The following is a 21,553-nucleotide window of genomic DNA, read 5'->3' as shown; positions in this document are numbered from 1 at the left end:
AAACATGTCGATGATGCAGAAAAATGAACAGTAAAATGTTTAGAATTTTTGCAGCCGACCACAGTTTGACCTCTTTTAGCTTCAGGTTGTCGCTGTAGTACGTGCACGACGAGTGACCCCTGATAAATCAATAACGTGACTTCAAAGGAGATGATGCAGTAAAAAAAAAAAAAAAAAAAAAAAAAAATTGCACCACTGATGACATAAAAACTTTTATTACATCACTGGTCAACATTATGACATCATTAATGGACAGTAAAACTGATTCTGAAGACCATAAACCGCAATATCTGAGTCCGGCCTGGGACTTCAGTCGTAATACAAATAGAAAAGGAATATAAGTAAAATATATATATACATAAATAATAATGCAAATCTGACAGTTTGCTGCACTGACAGACTTTGTCTATTTTCTTGTTCTCGTGTTGCGATCGTTGGTCTCAATGCTTGTGGCTTCTCTCCTCTGTCTGTGGCTCTCAGCCCATTGGTCCTCATTAAAGTCCTTTAAAAACAACTCCCCAAAATAAAAAAGACAAGGGATTGAAGTTAGAAAACAGCTGCTCACTGTAGTTTTTATCAAATCTCTCTCAAACAGGAGGAAATAGTGCATTTATTGGGGACTACTTTCAGCGGCGGATGAATCCACATTTAGCGCTGTAGTGAGCAGCAGGACGGTGTGTGTGTTCATGGTGATGAAGGAACAACCGAGAGGCTCACTGATGAGTTTTAATGGAGCTCAGAGGAAGAAGATCAGGCAGATACACAGTGTACCTGTTAGTTTGTGGTTTAATAAAAAGTATGCGCTCAGGGGTTGCTGCGAAGCGTAATGAGGCCGATGTGCAGACGAACAGTCTGAAGCGCTCAGTGCTGAGTTTCTGTTTGACGGCTGCGGTCTCCACAGATAATACTTCAAATTCCCTGAAATCATAACAACATTCCTCCCAGTTCTTTCACCTTTCTGAAGAAAACCGTGTCTCTGCAGATGGAGGACGCAGATACAGGCGTGAGTGACACCTCTTATCAAACGTTACGGGAGGAAGAGGAGGAGGCACCACAGTGTCACTTGGTCTAACGCCGCCATCGTGCCTGCATCCTCCCTCTGCTGTGACGGTGACAGATGCAGTAAATGGTTCATGCTGCTGTGCTAACAAAGACTCATGAAGAATATTAACATCACAGGATATTTCCCAAGAGAGACTTTCTAGACCCACTGAGCTCGAAACGTCAGATCTCTCTTGAAGCGGCTGTAAAACCACTAATACCTGTTGATCAAAGGTACACACTAAAAACACTGTGTTACAAACAGACCCAATGTGGAGTCAATATATAGTCCTGTTAGCTAACCATGCTAGCACTGCGAGCGTAGTACTGCTCTCGAGTTTATCAAACCTGGTTGTTTGTTGCACAGAACCACCTCGGAAGTCGTCCATGGAAACTGGACAACGGGAGACACTTTCAAAAGACTGTTTGGTCTGATTTGGACTGATTGGATGCACCGTTTATTTATCGACATTCATCATGTGCTAACTTCCACCAATCAGATCAGCAAACCATGTGACATAGAAGTGCAAAACTCTTGCTGAAGCCAGCGAAAAGTCTCTTCCATGGAGAAAAGCCTTCAGTGCTGTTCATTTCTCTTCTTTCAGTGAAGAAAGTCTCCAGTTCTGATGCTACAGCAGCATTGACGCCAACCTCTCCCGCCTTCTTTCACTGTCAACACACCTAAACCACACCTGTAGCTGTCAGTGCTTCCTCATAAGATGCTGATTGGTTCAATCCACTGTTGTTTGGCCACGGTTGCTAACTGAAGCCTCTCATGACGAACTCTCGGCTCGCGTGATCTTGTGAGATCTTGTGAATCCGGCTACCTTGAAAGATAAGCATTTATCATGAAACAAGCAGAAACGTTTGATTTAGCATCTGCAGAATCAACATCAGCTCACTGCAGGTCAGTAACAGAGAGAAGAGAAACCATTTCCAGACTTTCCAGACAGAATGACAGCTGTCAGTCAATAGCTAGGTTACCATCCAAAGGTTACCATATTAGCATAAATGGTGCTGCTGGCAACAGTCATTTTTTCCAAGATGAACTGATCTCAGAACAGCCCACCGCCTGGTGAGACCCTCAACACATGTTACCAAAGACAGTTCCTATCACATAGTAATGGATGATTACCTGTTACTGACTCATCAGGTGAGCTCCGGCTCTTCAGACCACCTTAAAAAGTACAGTAGCAGGGGGGCGGAGCCAAAAGTTTCCCTGCATTATTCATGGAGGAGGCAGATCTGGTAGGTGTGACCCAGCAGAACAAAAACACACATGAAAGAGCAGCTCTGTGTCTGTCTGTGAGCTTCTTCCTCCAGCCTCTCACACACACACACACACACACACCCACACACACACACAGATCAGCCTCCTGCCTCTGCACTGAGGACACCTCCGGGTGTGTGTGAGAGGGACAGAGTGAGAGAGTGGGTCTAACTTTGTGTGCTGGATCTTTAATCCCTTTCATCCCCGACTCTGAGATCGAGCCTCATTGATCGTCTCCTCCTCGTCTCACCGGGAAGAAAACATGACAGACGCGGCAACCAACATGCGGCTGAAGCTGCCGGTCACCTGCTTCATCCTGGAGATCATCCTCATCATCCTCTTCGGCACGCTGGTGCAGTACGACTATGAGACGGATGCAAAGAAGTGGCATAACACAACTCACCATGACTATGAGAACGACTTCTACTACCGCTACCCAAGTGAGTGTCCTGTGGAGGTCTGGAGGTTGAGGGTCAGAGGTTACAGTGAGGTGCAGGTTCAGAGGATGAAGCTCATTACTCATACTGCAAACTTGATAGGGATGGGCGCTTTAATATACCAAAATACTGCAAATTTTGTATGTAACATTGTGCAGGTCAGATATTATCATGCTTTGATTATGTTGCAGTTAATTAATCACAATACCACTAATCTGTCTAATTTACCCTTATTTTACAATCGATTGCATGTTTATTGAAGATAGACACTGACTACAAGCCCCATGATGCAGTTCTTCTTCTACCTTCTTCTTTAGGACATGCGGTTAATGTCAGATTGAGGAATAGAGGAACAAAATCAAGCCAGCAAATGTTTAAATGCAACTTGCAAAGTCAGATGTTCCTTTAAATAAAGGTCGCCAAAAATAAATAAATACTTTGATTTTGTCTGTATTTAGAAAAGTTATGTGTGGAAAATGCAGAACACACTGATTTTTGAGTCGAGTGTAAAAGCTAAAGAAAGTCAGTGAACTTTAACCCCTTGCATGCTAACATATGAGATAAACAGCTGCTGATTTCTATGTTGTTCCAACACTCACTGGTCTCAAATGATAAACCATTGCAGATTGTTAAGCAACCAATAACTGTCTTTAAATTACTAGCTGTTAATGAAGATTAGGATAAAAAAAAGAAGGTTAACAAAGTTGTGAAATTGGAGGGTTTCATCCTCTTCACACCTGAAGCTTGAACTCACAGGTGAACCAAACGGCGCCTGTTGTTTTCTGGCTGTGGACTCTTTCATGTGATTTCTAACACCAGAACTCTGCCTCTCTTTCATGCTCTCTCAGAGGTCTTTACATACCTGTAAGTATGCCATTCTTGCATGTTACCCCCAGATCACCTCCATATTGTGGACATTAACTGTCAGCACTGTTGTGCCGTGAGGGAAACGCTGTGTTCTGTGCAGAGCGATGATGATGCTGAGCTCCAGTCCCTAATTGGACAGGTCTCATTCTTTCTCTTCCACTCCGCTGCCGTCCCATCGAGGCAGACCCGTTGATCGTTAATTTCCCGATGTGTATGGATTGATGGTGTAGAATAAAAGCCTTCGTCCTTCCCAGGCAGGAGGGGAAACACAGGCTGTAAAATGCTCATTACTGCTCCCTGAACATTTACTGCACACAAAACTTAACTAATCACTACAATGAACTGATGCAGCGGAGTAGTGTTAATATGTGATTTGTTTGACAAATTTGTGTCTGATTTCAGACTTCAAATGTTGGGAATTATGTTTTTATCAATAAATAATGAGCAGTCAAAACTTTACATTTTGTTTTCTAATTCACTGAGCCACTCATATCCTCACAGTTCCACCTTAACAAATCAACCTTAAGCAACATGACTGAGGCTGGTGGGTGCATCCTAACAAGTCAGACACTTTGAGCGGTTTACCTGGGCCTCTGGCTCTCAGGTGTGTGGGGTCGTGCCCCCGGGGGATGGCAGAGAATGATGGGAACGTAGAGGACGAATGCTTAAGTCTGCAGTATTTAACCTTCCTCCCGCCCGCAGGCGGCTAACTGTACTGGTGACCCAGCCCTCTTCCTGTCAGCGCTGAACTGTTATGTAAAATAATAGCATCTCACCTGAGGCTCAGCCAACCTGCAGGATTCTGCAGGCTGAAACAAACACCCGCACAGGTAGACTGGAGCTGCTAACAGACACATGTTTAACTTTGACTCTTTTCTTTATTGACTGTTTCACCCAATTAGTTTCTGCTCAGGCTGACATTTCTGTAGTCCACCGTGTGGGGCGGAGATGAGAAATGTGGGAAAGGAAAGAGAAAATAATATCTAAAACAATCTAAATCGAATCACGAAGTGCAAAAATGCATCCGAATGCTTTCTTTCTTTCTTTCTTTCTTTCTTTCTTTCTTTCTTTCTTTTGGCACACAGAGACAAGTTATAGTATTTCTAACACTTACTGACACAGTTTCAGGATGTGATTGTGTGTGTTAAGCTTTTGACATGACAGTTAATAATGCTATAAAAGGTGGGAGGAGCCCTGAAACACGAAATTCAGGATCACATCAAAGCTTCCAGAGTGACCTGATTTGTTGGAGTCATTTGAATGACTTTAACATCCAAAATGAAAATGAGCTTTTCCCTTTGGGTTTAGTTGTTATTCTAGTAACTACTTGAGAAATATGTGCGTCACCTTTTCACACAGTGCAAATCCAGTTTTGGGATCCTCAGGTAGGCAGGTAAACACCAGCATGGAATGTTAGCATGCTGATGCTAGCATTTACGCCAAACATGCAAAAGCACAGTTTGAAGCTGCTAGCGTGGCTGCAGACTGTCAGGACTCCTGCTGAAAATCACTGCAGTCACTCAACTTAAACAACAAATTGTGCAACAACAAGAAAAAGGGTTGTTTGATTGAACACGAGCTCATGATTCTGAAGTTTTTTCCACAACCGGTTTGGGCTCAGGTTTGGTTTAGTCAGTTCAGACTTCTTGGTCAACGTTAGAGAAACATGGTTAAAAGAAACCTGTGCTGTCAGCTCATAGAAGAAAAGACGTGACCGGCAGTCGCTTGTGTTAAAGTCTGATATCTGACCAAACTGTCCACCTTTACTGCAGCTACGTTATGCTACTGCTGCCTTGACTCCTGACAGACTGTCTGAGGTTAGAACAATAAGAGCAGAGAGTAAAGGTCCATTAGATTTAATGACTTCAGATAATCTTTAACCATCACGGGAGCTGAAACAGAAGTTCACCTTCATGTTTCAGTGCTGTGTGTGTGTGTGTGTGTGTGTGTGTGTGTACACCCCTGGAAACAAATGCTGCAGTGAGCAGACAGCTTCACACTCTGCAGGTCATCTATAGGACGAGTAAGAGACATGCAAACACGCCTGACGGGCTTCTTCTTCTGTGTGTAAAGCAGCGTCATGTGCAGCCTGTAAATCCACCGTGTCGGTGGTCGCACAGTCAGTGCATTGTTGTCCTGTGAGTTGTGAGATAAGGATGGCGTGTCAGCTGTCTGTTGTGCAACAGATCACCTGAAGGTGAACAGGGCATGTGATGAAAGAGGCCATCTGACAGGTCACAGGTTTGATCCCTGCAGCAGGAAATCTTTGCCGCTGACGTGTCCCTGATGAGAAATTGGACTAGTTGTGTCTTTTAGGAGCATCAAAATGGCTTTGATGAAAAAAGAACCAGCTGCCTGTGAATTATTATTATCATTATTATTTTTTAGCATCAATGTCGGACGTTTTGAGGAATTCAAAATTTGAAGCAAACATCAGCAGAAAATTTGACTTTACGTCGAACAGATGACAGCGAGGTGCTAATTCAACCCAGCAGACTCTGTCCCTGCTGTGATTCCATGGTGTCCTCCTGATGTCTCTGCATGTATCTGGGCCAAAATGCCAACGGGGACGCTGGCAGCACCTCCGGCCCGCCATGCCAATGGATGGTCGCCATGGCGACAGCAGCCGCAGCACAGTGCGATATTGTGTGTGTCAGTTTGGGACAAATAAGGAGAGTGAGACACACACTGTGTGAACCGGGACGATGAGGCTGAGGGACACATCAGGTTGCGAGTTGAGGGAGTTTGTGATCTTTGTTTTTAGAGCGCCGAGTTTCTAAACATGAATATCATGAATTTGAAGAGCGAAGCGACAAATTTTCCAGAGTCACTTCAGAGTCACGGCTGAACCTAAAGGCCCCGTTAACCAAAGCTTATGTAACTGTGCTCATTCACACGCCGCTTTCAATGACAAAGCCCTCGAGTGCCTCCGCTGTGATTGGACGGTTTTATTGAGGAGCAAATATGAGGTTGATTGAAGTGACGGGTATCCTCGCTGAAGTGCTCGAGTCGCTCCACCACAAGGTTTTTCATTGTGGAGGCATAAAAGGATTTAATGTCGTCCAACAGGCTGGTGAACATTTGAAGCTCATTTTTAATAACTCTGATATATTAACTCCTCGTCTTGAAGTTTAAAAACAGATCAGAAAAGTTTACTAAAAACAAACAATTTGAAGACACGTGCTCTGCAGAAGTTAAATGGCCATTCTTCACAATTGTCTGCCAATTTCTATACATCATAATCAATGATTAAAGAAAGTAATTGGCAGATTGATTGATAATCTAAATAATTGTTAGTTGCAGCCCTGGAGTCAAGTTCTGAGGTGTAATTTAAATTTTGAGTCACCCTCAAATTGGTTTTAGTGATGCTTTTTCTAAGGTCATAGATTGGCCTGAGGTCACCTGTCACTCATCTGACAGGTGACACCTGCACAGCAAAGACAATAGTTGTATTGAAAGCAGTTATAGCTGAAACAGTGGACCCAGAACTGAGCCTTGTGGGACTCCACATTTAATGTTTTTCCAACCCACTAATATGAGAAGCTGCACTGAAGTACTGGGTGCTCAGAAGACCCACAGCTTCTCAAACCAGGTGTTTCTTTACATAATCAGTCTATAAATCTACTTTTTCTGCCGTGTTTGGGTCGATATGCTGTGAACCCTCCAGCCGTCAGTTCATTTTGCATCTCCACACATAAAACAAAGAAAAGAAGCAAAAAGCATTGATCTCCCAGGGTCACGATCTCCATAATCTTACTCACTGTTTTCTACGTCGTGCAGGTTTCCAGGATGTGCACGTGATGATCTTCATCGGTTTCGGCTTCCTCATGACCTTCCTGCAGCGCTACGGCTTCAGCAGCGTGGGCTTCAACTTCCTGATCGCAGCCTTCGCCCTGCAGTGGGCCACGCTCATGCAGGGCTTCTTCCACGGTATGCATGGAGGCACGATCCACATCGGGGTGGAGAGGTAACGCAAACACACTGTACACGTACGACTGCACGCACACATAAACAATATGTTAAACATGCAAAATCTGTACACTTGCTAATATTAACTATAGATCAGTGCAGCTTTAAATCTTCTATCTTAAATCTTAAACTATGCAATGTCACAAAGACCAAACACAGGATACCTGCATTAACAACACACGCATGAACATATTTGCTGAACAACACTACAAACCACAACACTCCGACAGAGCATTTTTATGAAGCTCCTGCAGTAATGTGTTTTATTAAACTCTGTTTCTTTCAGCATGATCAACGCTGACTTCTGCACCGGCTCTGTGCTCATCTCATTCGGAGCCGTTCTGGGTAAAACCAGCCCCGTCCAGCTGCTCATCATGGCCATGTTCGAGGTCACGCTGTTTGCTGTCAATGAGTTCATCCTGCTGAGTCTTCTGGGGGTGAGTTGACCTGAAGACCTCCATGTGACGTACTTCATGTGATAAACGCAGCGCGAAACAGCGATGACTCATCACATATATCTAAGCTTTTAAACCAGGTTGTGGCTTGCTTTGTTTCAGGCGAAGGACGCCGGAGGCTCCATGACCATCCACACGTTTGGAGCCTACTTTGGCCTCATGGTGACCCGGATCCTCTACCGGCCGACGCTGGATAAGAGCAAACACAGGAACTGCTCAGTGTACCACTCTGACCTGTTCGCCATGATCGGTAAACGCTGCAGCTTTGCTGATAATGACTCGACTTGACTTTAACACCTGTGACTCCTGACTTCACATTTAATGTCGTCTACGATCCCAAACATTAAAATGGTGTTTTTAAAGGGTGTGCAATCAATCAGCCAGCAGCCAGTCAGGTTGCTCTGGCTGAAGGGACATTTGATGAAGTGCACATAAAGACTCGTCCCGGACTTGAAACACAAAGTTTAGCACTTGGGACTTGTAGGTCTTCTCAAATCTGATCAAATACAGAAACAGTAAATGTGTTGCAACAAATCTGATTCCCTTTAACTGGGATTTACCAAAATAAGTCCTGACTTCATGGCTGGCTGGTAAACGTGCGCGTGCTGCATGTTGTTCGTGTTCACACTCTTTGGAGCTACCACCCAGGGCAGCTTTTACCTCGTTTGTAGTAACAAACCAATCGAATGCTGTCCTGCTGTCCTGCTCTTCAGGTACCATCTACCTGTGGATGTTCTGGCCCAGCTTCAACTCTGCCATCACGGCTCACGGAGACGACCAGCACCGCACAGCCATGAACACCTACTACTCCCTGGCAGCCTGCACTCTGTCCACCTACGGCATGTCCGCCCTCACGGCACACGACGGCAAGCTGGACATGGTGAGGACGCTGGACTGAACGGTGGTCTCCAAAGTCAAAACAGATCAAGAACAAAAAGTTATAAGAGCTCGGGAATTAGACCCTAAACTTCCAGCTTCCACTTCCTCAAAGTCTTCTAGTTCACAATCAGATTGAACGCTGCAGAGGTTAAAGGTACAACAAAAACACCCACACAGCAGGTCGTGCTCAAGTGAAGACATGAATCCAAGCAAACATGCAACATCTTCCTGTCAGCAGGTTGGATCAGAGTTTGAAACCCATGACAGAGTCACTCCAGAGATAAAAGCTGATGAATGTGTCACCTGACAATACGCACACCCCCCCAAAAAATGTGAGTTGTAGCTGATTCACACGGATTCGAGCAGCGTATCATCGCTCAGCTGTCAGCGGTAAATCACCCTGATAGGAAGATGAGACATTCCTGAGCTGATAGCGATCAAACCTACGATCAAGTTCAGTGCAGTAAGCTGACATGGGAGTGGACATACCGCGTGGCCTGTTGATAGTAAGCTAATCAGCTGATGGAGTCAGCTTGTCTCTGATGCATTCCACCTGTTTGCTGCTTCACCTGCATGCGTGAGCGAGGCTGCAGCAGGTGAGAGACTCACTGTTTGTCTTTTGCACATTTAGAGATTTCAAGTTTTACAACTGGAGTCATACATGTGCCTCTTTCTCTCTTTTTTTTTAAAAAAATACTGATAGTAGTAATTTGAGAAAATGATGATTTATTCTCAATAAATTAGTGCAGTAAGTGTCAGAGCGGCTGAACACTCACGAGCAAAAGGAATGCTGACAGACCTGAAAGCCCTCAGAGGCCAAATGAGGAAACCTGAGTGAGAGTTCTTATTGTCTGCTCCTGTGCAAAGAAGCAAAGACCTGCTGAGCACAGAACAGACTTTTCTTTGCTCAAATTAAAATATTCTTTGTCTTATATAATAATAATTTCTCGTCCAATCAGCGTTCACGTGTGAGCAGCAAACACTTTTCTGTGCACGACCAGAAATACAAATATATCAACACATGCTAACTAGCTAGCTTAGCTAACTCAGCTACATTGCAGCAGCTCTTTAGCTTCCTTTTCTTTTACCTCATGTTATTCACACTGCCCCCAGAGGTTTGAGCAGTAACTACACCCTGACTCATAGTCCTGCCTGCTCTGCTGCTGAGGGGCCGCTTCATGCTCTGTTGCCTCTGTGTCGCTGTACAAAGCCACATGACGTGGTTTATTCTACCTGTGACCACACCTGACCACACCCATCTCACATCACACTCATGTGCAGCATGAAACATGAAAGAGCTGATTGTTAAATATGTGAAGCTCATCATCGTTTCAATGAGCTAATTTGTCTTTAACTGAAGTCTGCACATTTATTTTATTTGGATTTTAGTCAGTAAACTGTTCATTATACATTCAGTACATTGAATTATGTTTCAGAGTCTCTTGTTAAATTCTGAATCATGTGTACGACATCATTAAACTCAAAATGCTAAAAAATTCATTACAAACGTGGCAGATGAAATCTCAACCTTCTCCTCCTCTTTGCAGGTCCACATCCAAAATGCTGCTCTGGCCGGTGGAGTCGCAGCGGGAACAGCTGGTGAAATGATGCTGACACCTTTCGGCTCCATGATTGTCGGTTTCTTGGCCGGCATCATCTCTGTTCTGGGCTTCAAGTACCTCTCAGTAAGGATGACTCAGCACTTTCTCTTTTATGATTAAGGCAGGGAGGACACTGTGCAAATTAGATGCTTCAAACATTTTCAGCTCATCAGAGAAGTAAATTTAGATGACTGTAAGTATTTTCTATTGCTTCTGCTGTCAAATAGTTTTAAAATCATCAAATCTAATGATGCTTTAATATAAAAAGAGGCAGCAGTGCACCTGGAAAGCCCGTTCACGTGAATGCATGTGGGGATATTTTAGAGAGAAATGTCATCATGCATCATCTTCATGACAGAACAAAGCCACAGTGAGTTCAGTGTGGGATCTGTTTCCACCTGTTAGTGTTCATGAGGCTGTAAAGAGCCGTAGATGAAATGTGCAGTTCTCCTCCAGCTGTCGAAACCACATGATCGTCTCTTCATCTTTTCCTCCTTTCAGCCCATCCTGGAGGAGAAACTGAAGATCCAGGACACCTGCGGCGTTCACAACCTGCACGGCATGCCCGGCATCCTGGGCGCTATTGTGGGAGCGGTGACTGCTGCAGTGGCAACCAAAGACGTTTATGGAGACGGGTAAACATCTCGTTTGTGCTGGCGTAGCTACAAACACCTCAGGCATGCAGCGCTATGAAAAAGATGAGGGTTAGAAGGACTGGCTGGGAACATCTTTGGTGTAAATAATAAAAAAAAGTGGCTGCAAGCAAGACTTGAATCCTCTGAACAGGCAGAATAAGAAGTTTATAACACCAAGCTGTGAAACTTTGGCTCTGCTTTCTAAACTACATGCTGTATGTATTTGTTAATGGGGATTATGACTGATATTAGCATGTGTGCAGTGAGAGTGAAGTGAAGCTTTGGCTCGACTGCTTTCAGCTGACGGACCGAAAACAGCAGCGGCGGCTCGTCCTGAATTTCCACATTTTTCTCTTTGACTAAGATCATGTGTGAGGTGACAGCATCTTTCTGACCACCGACGGATCTCAGCTTTCTTCAGGCTGCTAACCCTAACCTAACCCTAACCCTAACCAAACCTAACCCACTCATCAGGTGAAAAGTCAGCACGCAGGTCTAAGCCTAACCGTGTCCACACGTCTCTGCAAAATGTGTGTTTCAGAATGAATGACGTGTTCCCGGATGTGGCAAGCGGAAGCATTGCAGCGTCTTACCAGGGCGGTCTTCAGGCCATTTCCCTCGCTGTGACCCTCGGCATCGCCCTGCTGGGAGGGCTTATTGTCGGTAGGTGTCTCATCTCCTCAGTTACTCTCATATCTCTTAAACTGGACTGTCGTTTGAGTCAAAGAAGCACAGTCAGCACTGATGTGGAGGTCAGAAGACGTCCACATTTCTGGCTTCAAACTGGGATAAAAGTTCAAATTTATTTGATCAGCATCTCGATAACTGTGCCAATTCAGCCTGTAATTAAATCAGACATCCAGACAAATCAGGACTGTCCGGGATTTACTGCCCTTGATCCTGCGCTGACCATGCAGGTGCTGTTGGCAAACACCAATGACTCACTCAACAGTTACCTTCCTCAGCTGGTTGGATTTCTAGAGTCTCAAAACAACACGTCCTCGTACACTGATTGATTGCCAGTGACTCCCAAAACGACACATATGACTGCCGAGGAGGACCAGCGACGAACGAGGGCGAACCTTCATTAAAACCTCAGCTTTATTTATGCCTGAATGGCCACATTTAACTGAGCGCAACACTTTCAGGCGCTTCCTTCAGAGGGTTTCATTTACAGCTGAGGAAAATCTGTCGTCACATGACCCAAATCAGCAGGCGTGCTTCATCCTCACATCGCTAACGCTGGCGTCACCTAATGCCCACAGTTCCACTGGGATGATCGTAGAGTTGGACCCAAACTAATGACTAATGTTGTTTCTATGAGCAGATGTTTAAGGCAGAGCGAGCTGTCCCTCTTCACATGCCTGCAGGTTTCCCATAGTCTTCATCAGTGCGTGTTTGTCCTCCTCATCCACTGAAACAGTCGTTTCTTTTGTCCCCCAAGTTGAACCCGGTTCAGTTCTGGCCTGTGTGCAGCTGACGTAGCTTCTCCATCTGAGCTTCAGTATCAGAAGACGAGATCGTGCTGTACGAGACTCTTTTTTTCCAGTCCGAAATGATCACCATCACGCTGTTTATCATCATGTTTGTTAGCTTTACTGACTCACGACTAATGAGTTGAGGAAGGACCTGCAAACATCAGGCGTCTTCATGCTTCATTATCCCTGTTTTTACACTTTAACATCGAGCTTATCCAGATTTCTGAAACCAGGATATGATGTTTACATGTGCAACACATATCCCAAAGTACTTTTTTTTTTATTTTAAACACTGATGAGTGTACAGTAACAGGCTCTCTTCTCTTGCATAAGGTTTCATTTTGAAGCTGCCGATCTTCGGTGCTCCTCCTGACACCATCTGCTTTGAGGACAGCATCTACTGGGAGGTGAGTTTGACCAAACAGGAAGGTGACACGAAGTTTCCAGGGAAGAATCCTGTTATCTGGCCCTGATGACAGGGACGATGGAGACAAGGTTCTGACTGAACGTGCAGAAATGTGACGTTAATGTACAGACAAGCAGACAATACAGCGTACTGTAAAGAGGTTTCTGTTGATAAGTGAATATTTTTCTTTGTTTAGATATCAAAGAAATTTGATTTTTTCCTATAATGCCGTAGTTCTTCTCTTTGAAACATACTAGGAAATTATAATGAAATTATTATGAAATTGGCAACCTATATGATACAGCGCTGTAATCTCATCGGCTTCACTTTATCTTAAACGGTCATATTTTCCTAATAGTTTCCCAGGAGGAGGAGCCAAATCATTTTGGTTTCCCATTAATTGCAGTAAAACTTTAGATAATGTTTAATGTGCTCAGTCACAGCAGGTCAGCTGATGTCAGCATGGTATTTTCTCCAGTCATTACTGTTTCCTCCTGAAAAAGAGAGCAGAATTAAATCTTACGACCACAAGATGGCGCCGCCACACTGACGGTCAGATCATCAGCCGCTGTGACGCTGCTGATCTCTGTCAGAGGAGACAGTAACGCCGTTTGACCACCAGGTGGAGCAAATGCACCACGGCACCATGTTATCAGCCAGGTGGATTACAGGAACACAACCTCTCCCGCATGATGTCACACCTTTTCACTTCAGGCTGACGTCATTCGCATTTCCCCACAATGCAACATGTCCGTGGCTCGCCGTGCGTTGGTTTCTGTGTGTGAAGGTTTACCTGCACACGACGCTTCATATCGCACCCTGTGCACTCTGCAGAGTGACACATTTATGCCTGTTTTTGTGATTTATTTGATCATTTTACAGAAAGAAAAGGAAAGTTTTCTCATTTTTGTGATGAAGGAATTAAATAAAACATTTCTTTACATTATACTGAAGGGTTCTTTAAATGTTAATTCATAAATAGTGTGATTCTCAGTTTTAGACATTTAAGGTAAAAATAAAGAAGATTCACATCCCCTGAAATGGTTTTTGTTCCCCTTTTACTGTTAGCCTTATTGATTAATATTCGATTGATTATCTGTCCCCTTTGTGCGTAAATGACATGGAAATAATAATTAACTCAGTGCTGCTGTTTTCCATCCTGAGCTCCATCTTCATCTTTTTCCATTTTATCATGTTCATAAACATCTGAAAGGGGAACCAAAGACAAAAGCACTCTGCGTGCAGCGCCTCAGATCTGGAGCATGTTGACATTTAGAGACAAATTAATGACATAAAACCAGGAAGAGGCTGCGAACGTGCGCCTGGAGAAGCCACAGACTGCATTTAGTGTGGAAAGTGGAAGCGTGTTTGAGGCCAGATGAGGTCGAAGAAGTCCAGAAACTCAATTATCTCGCTCTCTTTCTTCCTGTGTGTCCCAGGTGCCCGGAGACGAGGCGGGTCATGAGGGTCAGCTGACCACTGTGAGGACAGAGGAGTCAGAGAAGCTCAACAGTTAGACACACACACACACACACACACACACTGAGGTTTTAACATCCTAGCACTTGAGTATTACGTCCTTTAGGTTGTAAAAAGTGAACCTGCATCACGCCCATGTCAACTGCCAAATGTCTGTTTTTGTGTGTAAAAACTCATTTTTTCCCATTTTAAAGTCCCTTTTAGAGGTCGTTACGAGCTTTTGCCACTAGAGGCCGATCTAGAGCTGCGTCACGCTGTGCTTCAGGCCTGTGAGAGGACTGCATTGGGAAATGATGTGTCTATTTGATGGGAGATGATGTCTAATTGTTCCCGAAACCAGGTTAGAGAATTGAACATCAGCAGCCGCTTCAAGCCAAAGACAAACAGACTCAGAGCCAGAAACCTCCACTCAACACACAGAGTCTCTGGAAATATGAAAATAAAAAATGGATCACATTTTCACAGCAAACCAGTTTTGTTTTTACTATTTTCTATATTTTAAATTAAGGTTTTTCATGCTAAATAATGCAGAGGCATAATGATGTTTTTTACGTGTGTATTATCTCCTGATACTTTAGGTTTGGGATTTTCTGTGATCTTATTTTTCATATTAAACTGTATTTGATTAGTTAGAATAGAAACGTCACTATTCTGTACCTTTATGTTGATTATATGTTGGACCTTTTTCAGATTGGCCTGAATCATTTGCTCAAAGGTGAATTCACTGTTTAATTTTCTGTGAATTGAAAGTATTGTGAAACACGACACTGGATTAGGTTTTGGCTAAATAAATTCAAGTGTGTTTGTCTCGTTTAATACGTGATATTGAAGTGTTTGTGTTGTGCTGTGACGAGGGGGAAAGTGGAATAAAAATCGAAGACATAAACCACATTTCACGTCAGTATCGACAGTAACAAACGTCATTTTCAGGAAATAATTGATCAGTTTCATTCTTCTCCCCCTGAGGAGTCAGTTACTGTTATTACAGTGATTCAGTAATTTTACAGAATGTGGGAGAGAGGCTGTGCAATCAAGTCTCCGCTTGTTATGATGAAGACCAGTCATCATTAGTCCTTTTTTTCCTGAAGGCTTAATGACTGTGTAGCAATCACGGCTGAAGGGGTTAATGCCTGTAATCCAGATGGGGTTTGTTTCTCACTGCGTAATTTACACAGTTTTACTTTCAGGGATCAAACAGCAGAAGAAAGCGGGTGTCCTTGTAAGATTCGCTCTCCTCAGGGCCTCAGTATGAGGGGTGATTAATGCCACTGAGGAGGAGGAGGAGGAGGAGGAAGCACCATCAACAACTAACCATTCATTTAGATTGAAGGAATCACGAGTAAAGTCGGACTTTCCTTCAGCATCCAGGGTGACGTTTGGTTCCAATGTGACAGTGCAAACAGGAAGTGCAGGCAGTTAATGCAGCACATCAAGCAAAACATTTCAGGACCTGTGGTGCCAAAACTCAAACTTAAATCCTAAAAATGTATATTTAAAAAAGGAAATAAAAATAAGAAAAAGACAAACGAACGAGGAACAAAAATCCACGACAGTTAGTTTGGATTTTTGTTTCTTTCCGACACGTTTGTTGACAGAATAAATCTCAGGATGTCCCACCAACATGTCCTTACATCCCTGCAGCTGTGACCCTCCAGCCGTCCCTTTACAAGCAGATATTTTCCCGGGTTGAAACCCTTCAGACACACAGGCAAACTGAGCACAAAGTAACCTGGAACATTCATGTTATCACGTGTTAAGTGAGGGCAGTTCTTATACACTCAATGATCGTCACGTCTGTTACACAAAGAAAACAAATCACACACATATTCCTCCTCAAACCTTCATGTTTTTGCAGTTTCTCATCACACATCATTCGTCTGTCTTCTATCAATTCCTTTATCAAGTTTTTACACTGGTGAGCGAGCAGTGAGCCTACCTTAATGATGTCCTTCCTGTTTGGCTGCCTCTCTGTGGCATTAATCGCCCCTCATACCGAGGGCCCCTTGCAGGCTGCAGGGGCCTCGTCTGACCCCCCGCCCGGTTCAGTGATGGTACCTCGGCGTGAACAGGCGCCGCAGCCTTTTCCCAGGAAGGAGAAGACAGGTGGACAGCTGTTTACTGAATAGGCGCTCATACTGAAGAGCTTAATTGAGCTTCATAGGGCTAATTAAAATGCAGAGAAAAATAATCATGATTATGGTAATTATTCTTTTGTCTCATACGTCTTCCGGAGATGTGCTTGTTTGGCATCATACCTGCAATATGTTGAAGGCTCAGGAAAATAAAAATAGAAGTCTTTCTGTGGCCTTGGAGCTTGTACCACAGCTGTAATTACACTGCATGAAATGTTAATTGTTTTAATTTCTATTGTTTAAGATATAGAGTGAGCGAGTGAAATAATAACATGTAATTAAAAGCTGCAGAGGAAACTGTCTTTGAATTTGACCTAAATTATCCTTCAGGGTAGAGCTGTTAGAATAAGTGTATGAAAAGTACAAAAATCTGCGTGTTTGGTTGATGTTTATTATTCTGAGCTGCGGACGCTGACGTCACGTCCTCGTTACTGTCTGCATAAGGATGCTGCAGTCTGTCACTATGTGCATCTCTCAGTTTTGGGGGATGTTCAGTGTGGAAGTGATCTGCTGGGACGCTGACTTTTATTTTGAAATTTAGGCTCAGGCTCCAGTGTGTCATATCTTTTGTAATATCTCACCATTACTGCATTTGTCTATTTTTTAGGTGTGGCTGAAAGAAAACGGTCGAACAGTGTCTTATATCCAGTACTTCAGCTCGGTTTAAGGGGCCTGTTTCCTCTGAGTAACATTTACGGTACATTAACATAATAAGAGCCTTTCACTTAAGGAATATGTCTGGAAATGAACGCAGTAACATTACTGCAAACCGACACTTCTTATAAATATTTTGTAACATCCCGGCCGTGACCCTGCTTGATCATGCTGTAATTATACATGATTTCCCACTTAAATGGAAAATGACATGTAAATCTAAGAGGCTGTATTACACTCATGAGCTTATCGCCTCGCCGCTCTATGTGGCCCTTGAGCAAGGCACGACATGGGAATGGTGCTGATCGGCGCCTCAGGCTACACGGCGGCGTTCTAAGCAGCTGTAGCCTCCTGCGGCTCAGCCTCCAGCTTGTATGTGATTGTTGTGCGTAACACTGCTCTGGAGGTGAACATAATGGGTTAATAGGCTCCCTCAGGACCTCCTGGTCCCCTGTGGGACCCCTCAGCCGGCTCACAGCCCAGTGGAGGCCGTAATGGGCCGAAGCTAAAACCACCGTGGGGATCTGACACGCTGACAGGACGTCAGAGTCTGATAAGATTCATACTCGTTTGTACAAAAGTTCATCTTTTCATTGCTGAATATGGAGATAAATGTGATCCACGCTGACTCCACCAGGGGGATTTATTACCCTTAGGTCTGACCCCAAGAGCCGTAACATCATGAGTGTGATGACATTCGTGAAGCTCCCAGTATTTCTTCTGTAAGATATTATATCAAACAGTGTTTTTTGTTGCAGTAAATGCGTTGATATAAATATAAATACAGTGGAAGAAAGTGTAAAAACCCCACAGAGTTGAATAAAAGTACCTCCTCTCTGTACTTACACGCTGTAACTTTACAGATCTGCATTCTTTATACATAAGTGATAATCTTTTGATTGCATAATTATTCCATGTGCTTATGTTTTTGCTGAGATCCCTCACAGAAAAAATCACTCAGAGTATAAATATCAACACTTTGGCGGTGCATCTGCAAGTGCACACTCATCAGAGTTAATTTAACACTCATTATAGTCTGAACAGTCGTCCCAAAAGCTGCATCGACTCTCCAATCAACTCTGTGAACCGTCATCACTGAAGAATCTGCAGATCTGGAAACGTCTTGTTTGAGCTGCTCAGGTAGCAGCTATGCACACAATGCGCCGGCGGATCACCAGCTCCGGCTGTGGTGTTCAGAGTTTTGCATTTAGTTCCACATCGTATCAGGAACCATAGCTGTGGTCACAACCTCGTCACCAGTGTTCTAGACGGAGCCGCGACCCCGCTGAGAGGTTGTGACTGATGCCAGCTGAGCGGGGCGAGGATGCAGCAGGGGTGTCGGTGGGGGACGCTGGCTAAATGCAGGAAGTTGTTCAGCTGGAGAGGGTTTCAGCCACTTGACTGAGGGGAAATTGCCTTCAGTGCTCCATGAGTGCTTGGGAGTGCTTCACTTGAATTTCCTCCTGAAAAACGGCGAGCCGTGTGAATGCCAAATCAACAAAAGTAGTAGCAGTGTTCATTTTCGGCCCCTCAAATGTTCGCCTCATTTCTCGCCCCTGGTCGACAAACTCTTGGTGTGAAAGCAGAGAGCGACCGGCCACGCCTGGACCTCCCCTCAGGTCCAGAGTGGACAAATATGGGTACAGATACGAGGACGCTATCAAAATATATCCTCTCCTAAACACAAATTATACCTTGTTGAACACATGGTGCCCCAAATTATGCAGAAATGTTTAGAAAATGATCATTTCAGAAGGTTTTTTTTTCCTACAGTGGGAAAAACAAATATAAGATTTGAAGTATGATTTTTAAGATGGCCTCTATCCTTGTATGTATTTTTCTTTTTCGCTATAGGAAGGGTCATCTGAAATTTCTCTCACCTCAGATTTCACTCAAGCATCAAAGATCTTATTATTGTTAAGATTAAATAAGTTGAGTCAAATCAACGCTGTTGTCTTCTGAGACATCAGGACGGACCCTCCTCTAAATCAAAGGAGGGTCATTTAAAAATCTTAATATATTTTCATGCAACCCTCTTTTTCTACTAAATTAGGTGCAAAAATGTGCTGAAAGTCACTCGTCCTTTTAACACTGAGCTACATGTTTTGCCTAAATGAAACCTTAAAGATTAAAGATTAAACATATCCAACATCTTATCACAAATCCAAAGAAACATTAAGTCAAGTTCTGCCACTTTCTTCCTTAATAAGCAGCTTTCCTCAGACTTCACTGTAAGGGTGTCTTTAATTCCTTGAGGTCAGAATATCATTGATGTGCCTCTCTGTAATTCAGCCTTGTTTTTATCCTTCCTCAAACTGCATACTGGGCCTTTAATGCTGCCTTAGATGACTAAGCAAACCCAAATTTAAGACCCTTACATAGAACAAAAAAGCTTTGCAATTAGGAAGATCTGAAGAAATCATATTCATCCGCTGGCTGAATGACCATTGTGACAGGGAAGGATCACATTTAGGGCAGAATGGGGCAGACTCTAATCCCAGAGTTCCTGCGAGGTCCCCTGGTTTAGCACCCCGTGCGCTAACAAGGCCTCCCACCGGACCCATTACAAGAGGAAAAACCAACAAAGGCAGTTATTACACACTCCTTATGAAAGACACCAGGGGTGAATGGGGGCGAGCTGGACAGCACCGGAACAAAAGAGCACTGACCGACCTCCCCCCGTCACCACCGCGCGTCCCCTCACACCCTCACCTCCACCCCGAATCCCCCCACCGACCCAAACCACACGCATGCCTCCGAGGTGCGTGAGTCGAGGGGGTCGGCGGAGGTCGGGAGAGGTCGGGGCCTTCGTGGCCTCTTAATTGAGCGAACCCATTGAGGGAGCATGTGGCTCAGCGGGGCCTCACCGGAGGCCGAGGCGGCGCTGCGAACGGAGGGGAGCAGCAGAAGTCACGCTAGGCTAGCAGGGAGGACGCAGAGAGAGCCGACGGCCTGAATGTTCCTCCACGCTCCGAGATGAGATGAAATGCAGGCTCTAAAAGTGCTGCTGCACACAGAAAACTGAACAGAGCACAGCAGCACTCAGGCCTGTTCTCCGTCTGCTAACCGGCAAAGACCAGCAAAGAACAGCAAAGAACAGCAAAGAGCAGCAAAGAGCAGCAAAGAACAGCAAAGAACAGCAAAGACCAGCAAAGAACAGCAAAGACCAGCAAAGACCAGCAAAGAACAGCAAAGACCAGCAAAGACCAGCAAAGAACAGCAAAGAACAGCAAAGACCAGCAAAGACCAGCAAAGAACAGCAAAGAGCAGCAAAGAGCAGCAAAGAGCAGCAAAGACCAGCAAAGAACAGCATTTACTCAAAATCTGCAACTAAAGTGTTATTCTAAATCTGTATTTCATTTATTAATTTACTGTTTTGTTGGAAATGAATTCCTCACACACGACTTTAAAAACTGTAGTTTTAAGTTTTACTGTACTGTATATTTTTAGATACTTGAACTTTATTGCCTCCACTGTAAGAAAACGATTGTTTGTACTCAGTTTTCAGAATTTCCAGCTTTTACTCTGATCGTGATTTTCAAAGGTTTTATAGAATTACTGACAACAGTATTTTTATTTTCAGTCAAGTAAAATGTCAGGAAGATGACTCCTCACTGAGTACTTTTCCCATTCAACTAATAGTCTGTTTCTGATGAAAGGATGGCAGCAGGGGAAGACACATGAGGAGAAACAGGAAGCAGTTTGGCTGTAAAGTGATGTGAAGGTTCGGACTTTGATTTAGCTTCATCTCCAGTGACGTGCGTTTAGGCTCCAGCTCACTGGAAGAGCCTTTCTCTCAATACTTCATCCCAATCTTTCAACCCAAGATGTTTTATTTGTATAAAGACAACGTTGACCTTCCAAAAACAGACTCACGTAATCTTCATATAATCATGGCAGCGCACAGTCTACATGTCATACATCGTGCGCTTGTCACCAGAACACGTGCGTAACACATTTATCTTAAAATGTTGAAAAATGAACGAAATTTCTCGACAGATTGTGGGATAATAACAGTTCTGATGCTGTGTCAAATACGTCTGTGTATTGAGTTGCAGAGATATCTACTGAAGTTAGCATGCTAACCAGTTAGCCCAGCCCGTCCTGTCTGTAATACCAGTTTATACCACAGGGGGCGATAGTCTGCAGCTCACTGTACTTTCTGCTAAGAGACAAGTTTGCTACACTTCACAAGCTCTCAACTGTTTTATTCTAACAAATAAACAAAATAAACTCACAAAATGTACAGA

General features: G+C 43.9%; 1 protein-coding gene across 1 annotated transcript; it reads left to right on the top strand.

Annotated features, from left to right (window-relative positions):
* Positions 1 to 2,338: 2,338 nt before the first annotated feature.
* On the top strand, positions 2,339 to 15,335 carry rhbg (Rh family B glycoprotein). Its single transcript, XM_076737439.1, has 10 exons — positions 2,339 to 2,751; positions 7,396 to 7,582; positions 7,871 to 8,021; positions 8,142 to 8,289; positions 8,753 to 8,919; positions 10,466 to 10,603; positions 11,021 to 11,154; positions 11,696 to 11,817; positions 12,966 to 13,039; positions 14,478 to 15,335. Exons 1-10 carry the CDS (start codon positions 2,574 to 2,576, stop codon positions 14,553 to 14,555), a joined length of 1,377 nt encoding a protein of 458 aa, XP_076593554.1. The 5' UTR covers positions 2,339 to 2,573; the 3' UTR covers positions 14,556 to 15,335.
* Positions 15,336 to 21,553: the final 6,218 nt, after the last annotated feature.

This window comes from Chaetodon auriga, chromosome 8 (genome assembly GCF_051107435.1).
Source record: "Chaetodon auriga isolate fChaAug3 chromosome 8, fChaAug3.hap1, whole genome shotgun sequence".
NCBI lineage: Eukaryota > Metazoa > Chordata > Actinopteri > Chaetodontiformes > Chaetodontidae > Chaetodon > Chaetodon auriga.
This window is presented reverse-complemented; position numbering and strand designations above follow the sequence as displayed.

Coding starts and splice junctions, on each gene's coding strand:
- rhbg (XM_076737439.1), top strand. CDS start 2,574: ATGACAGACGCGGCAACCAACATGCGGCTGAAGCTGCCGGTCACCTGC. Junction 8,290..8,752: donor TGACCTGTTCGCCATGATCG/GTAAACGCTGCA, acceptor CCTGCTCTTCAG/GTACCATCTACCTGTGGATG. Junction 11,155..11,695: donor AAAGACGTTTATGGAGACGG/GTAAACATCTCG, acceptor TGTGTGTTTCAG/AATGAATGACGTGTTCCCGG.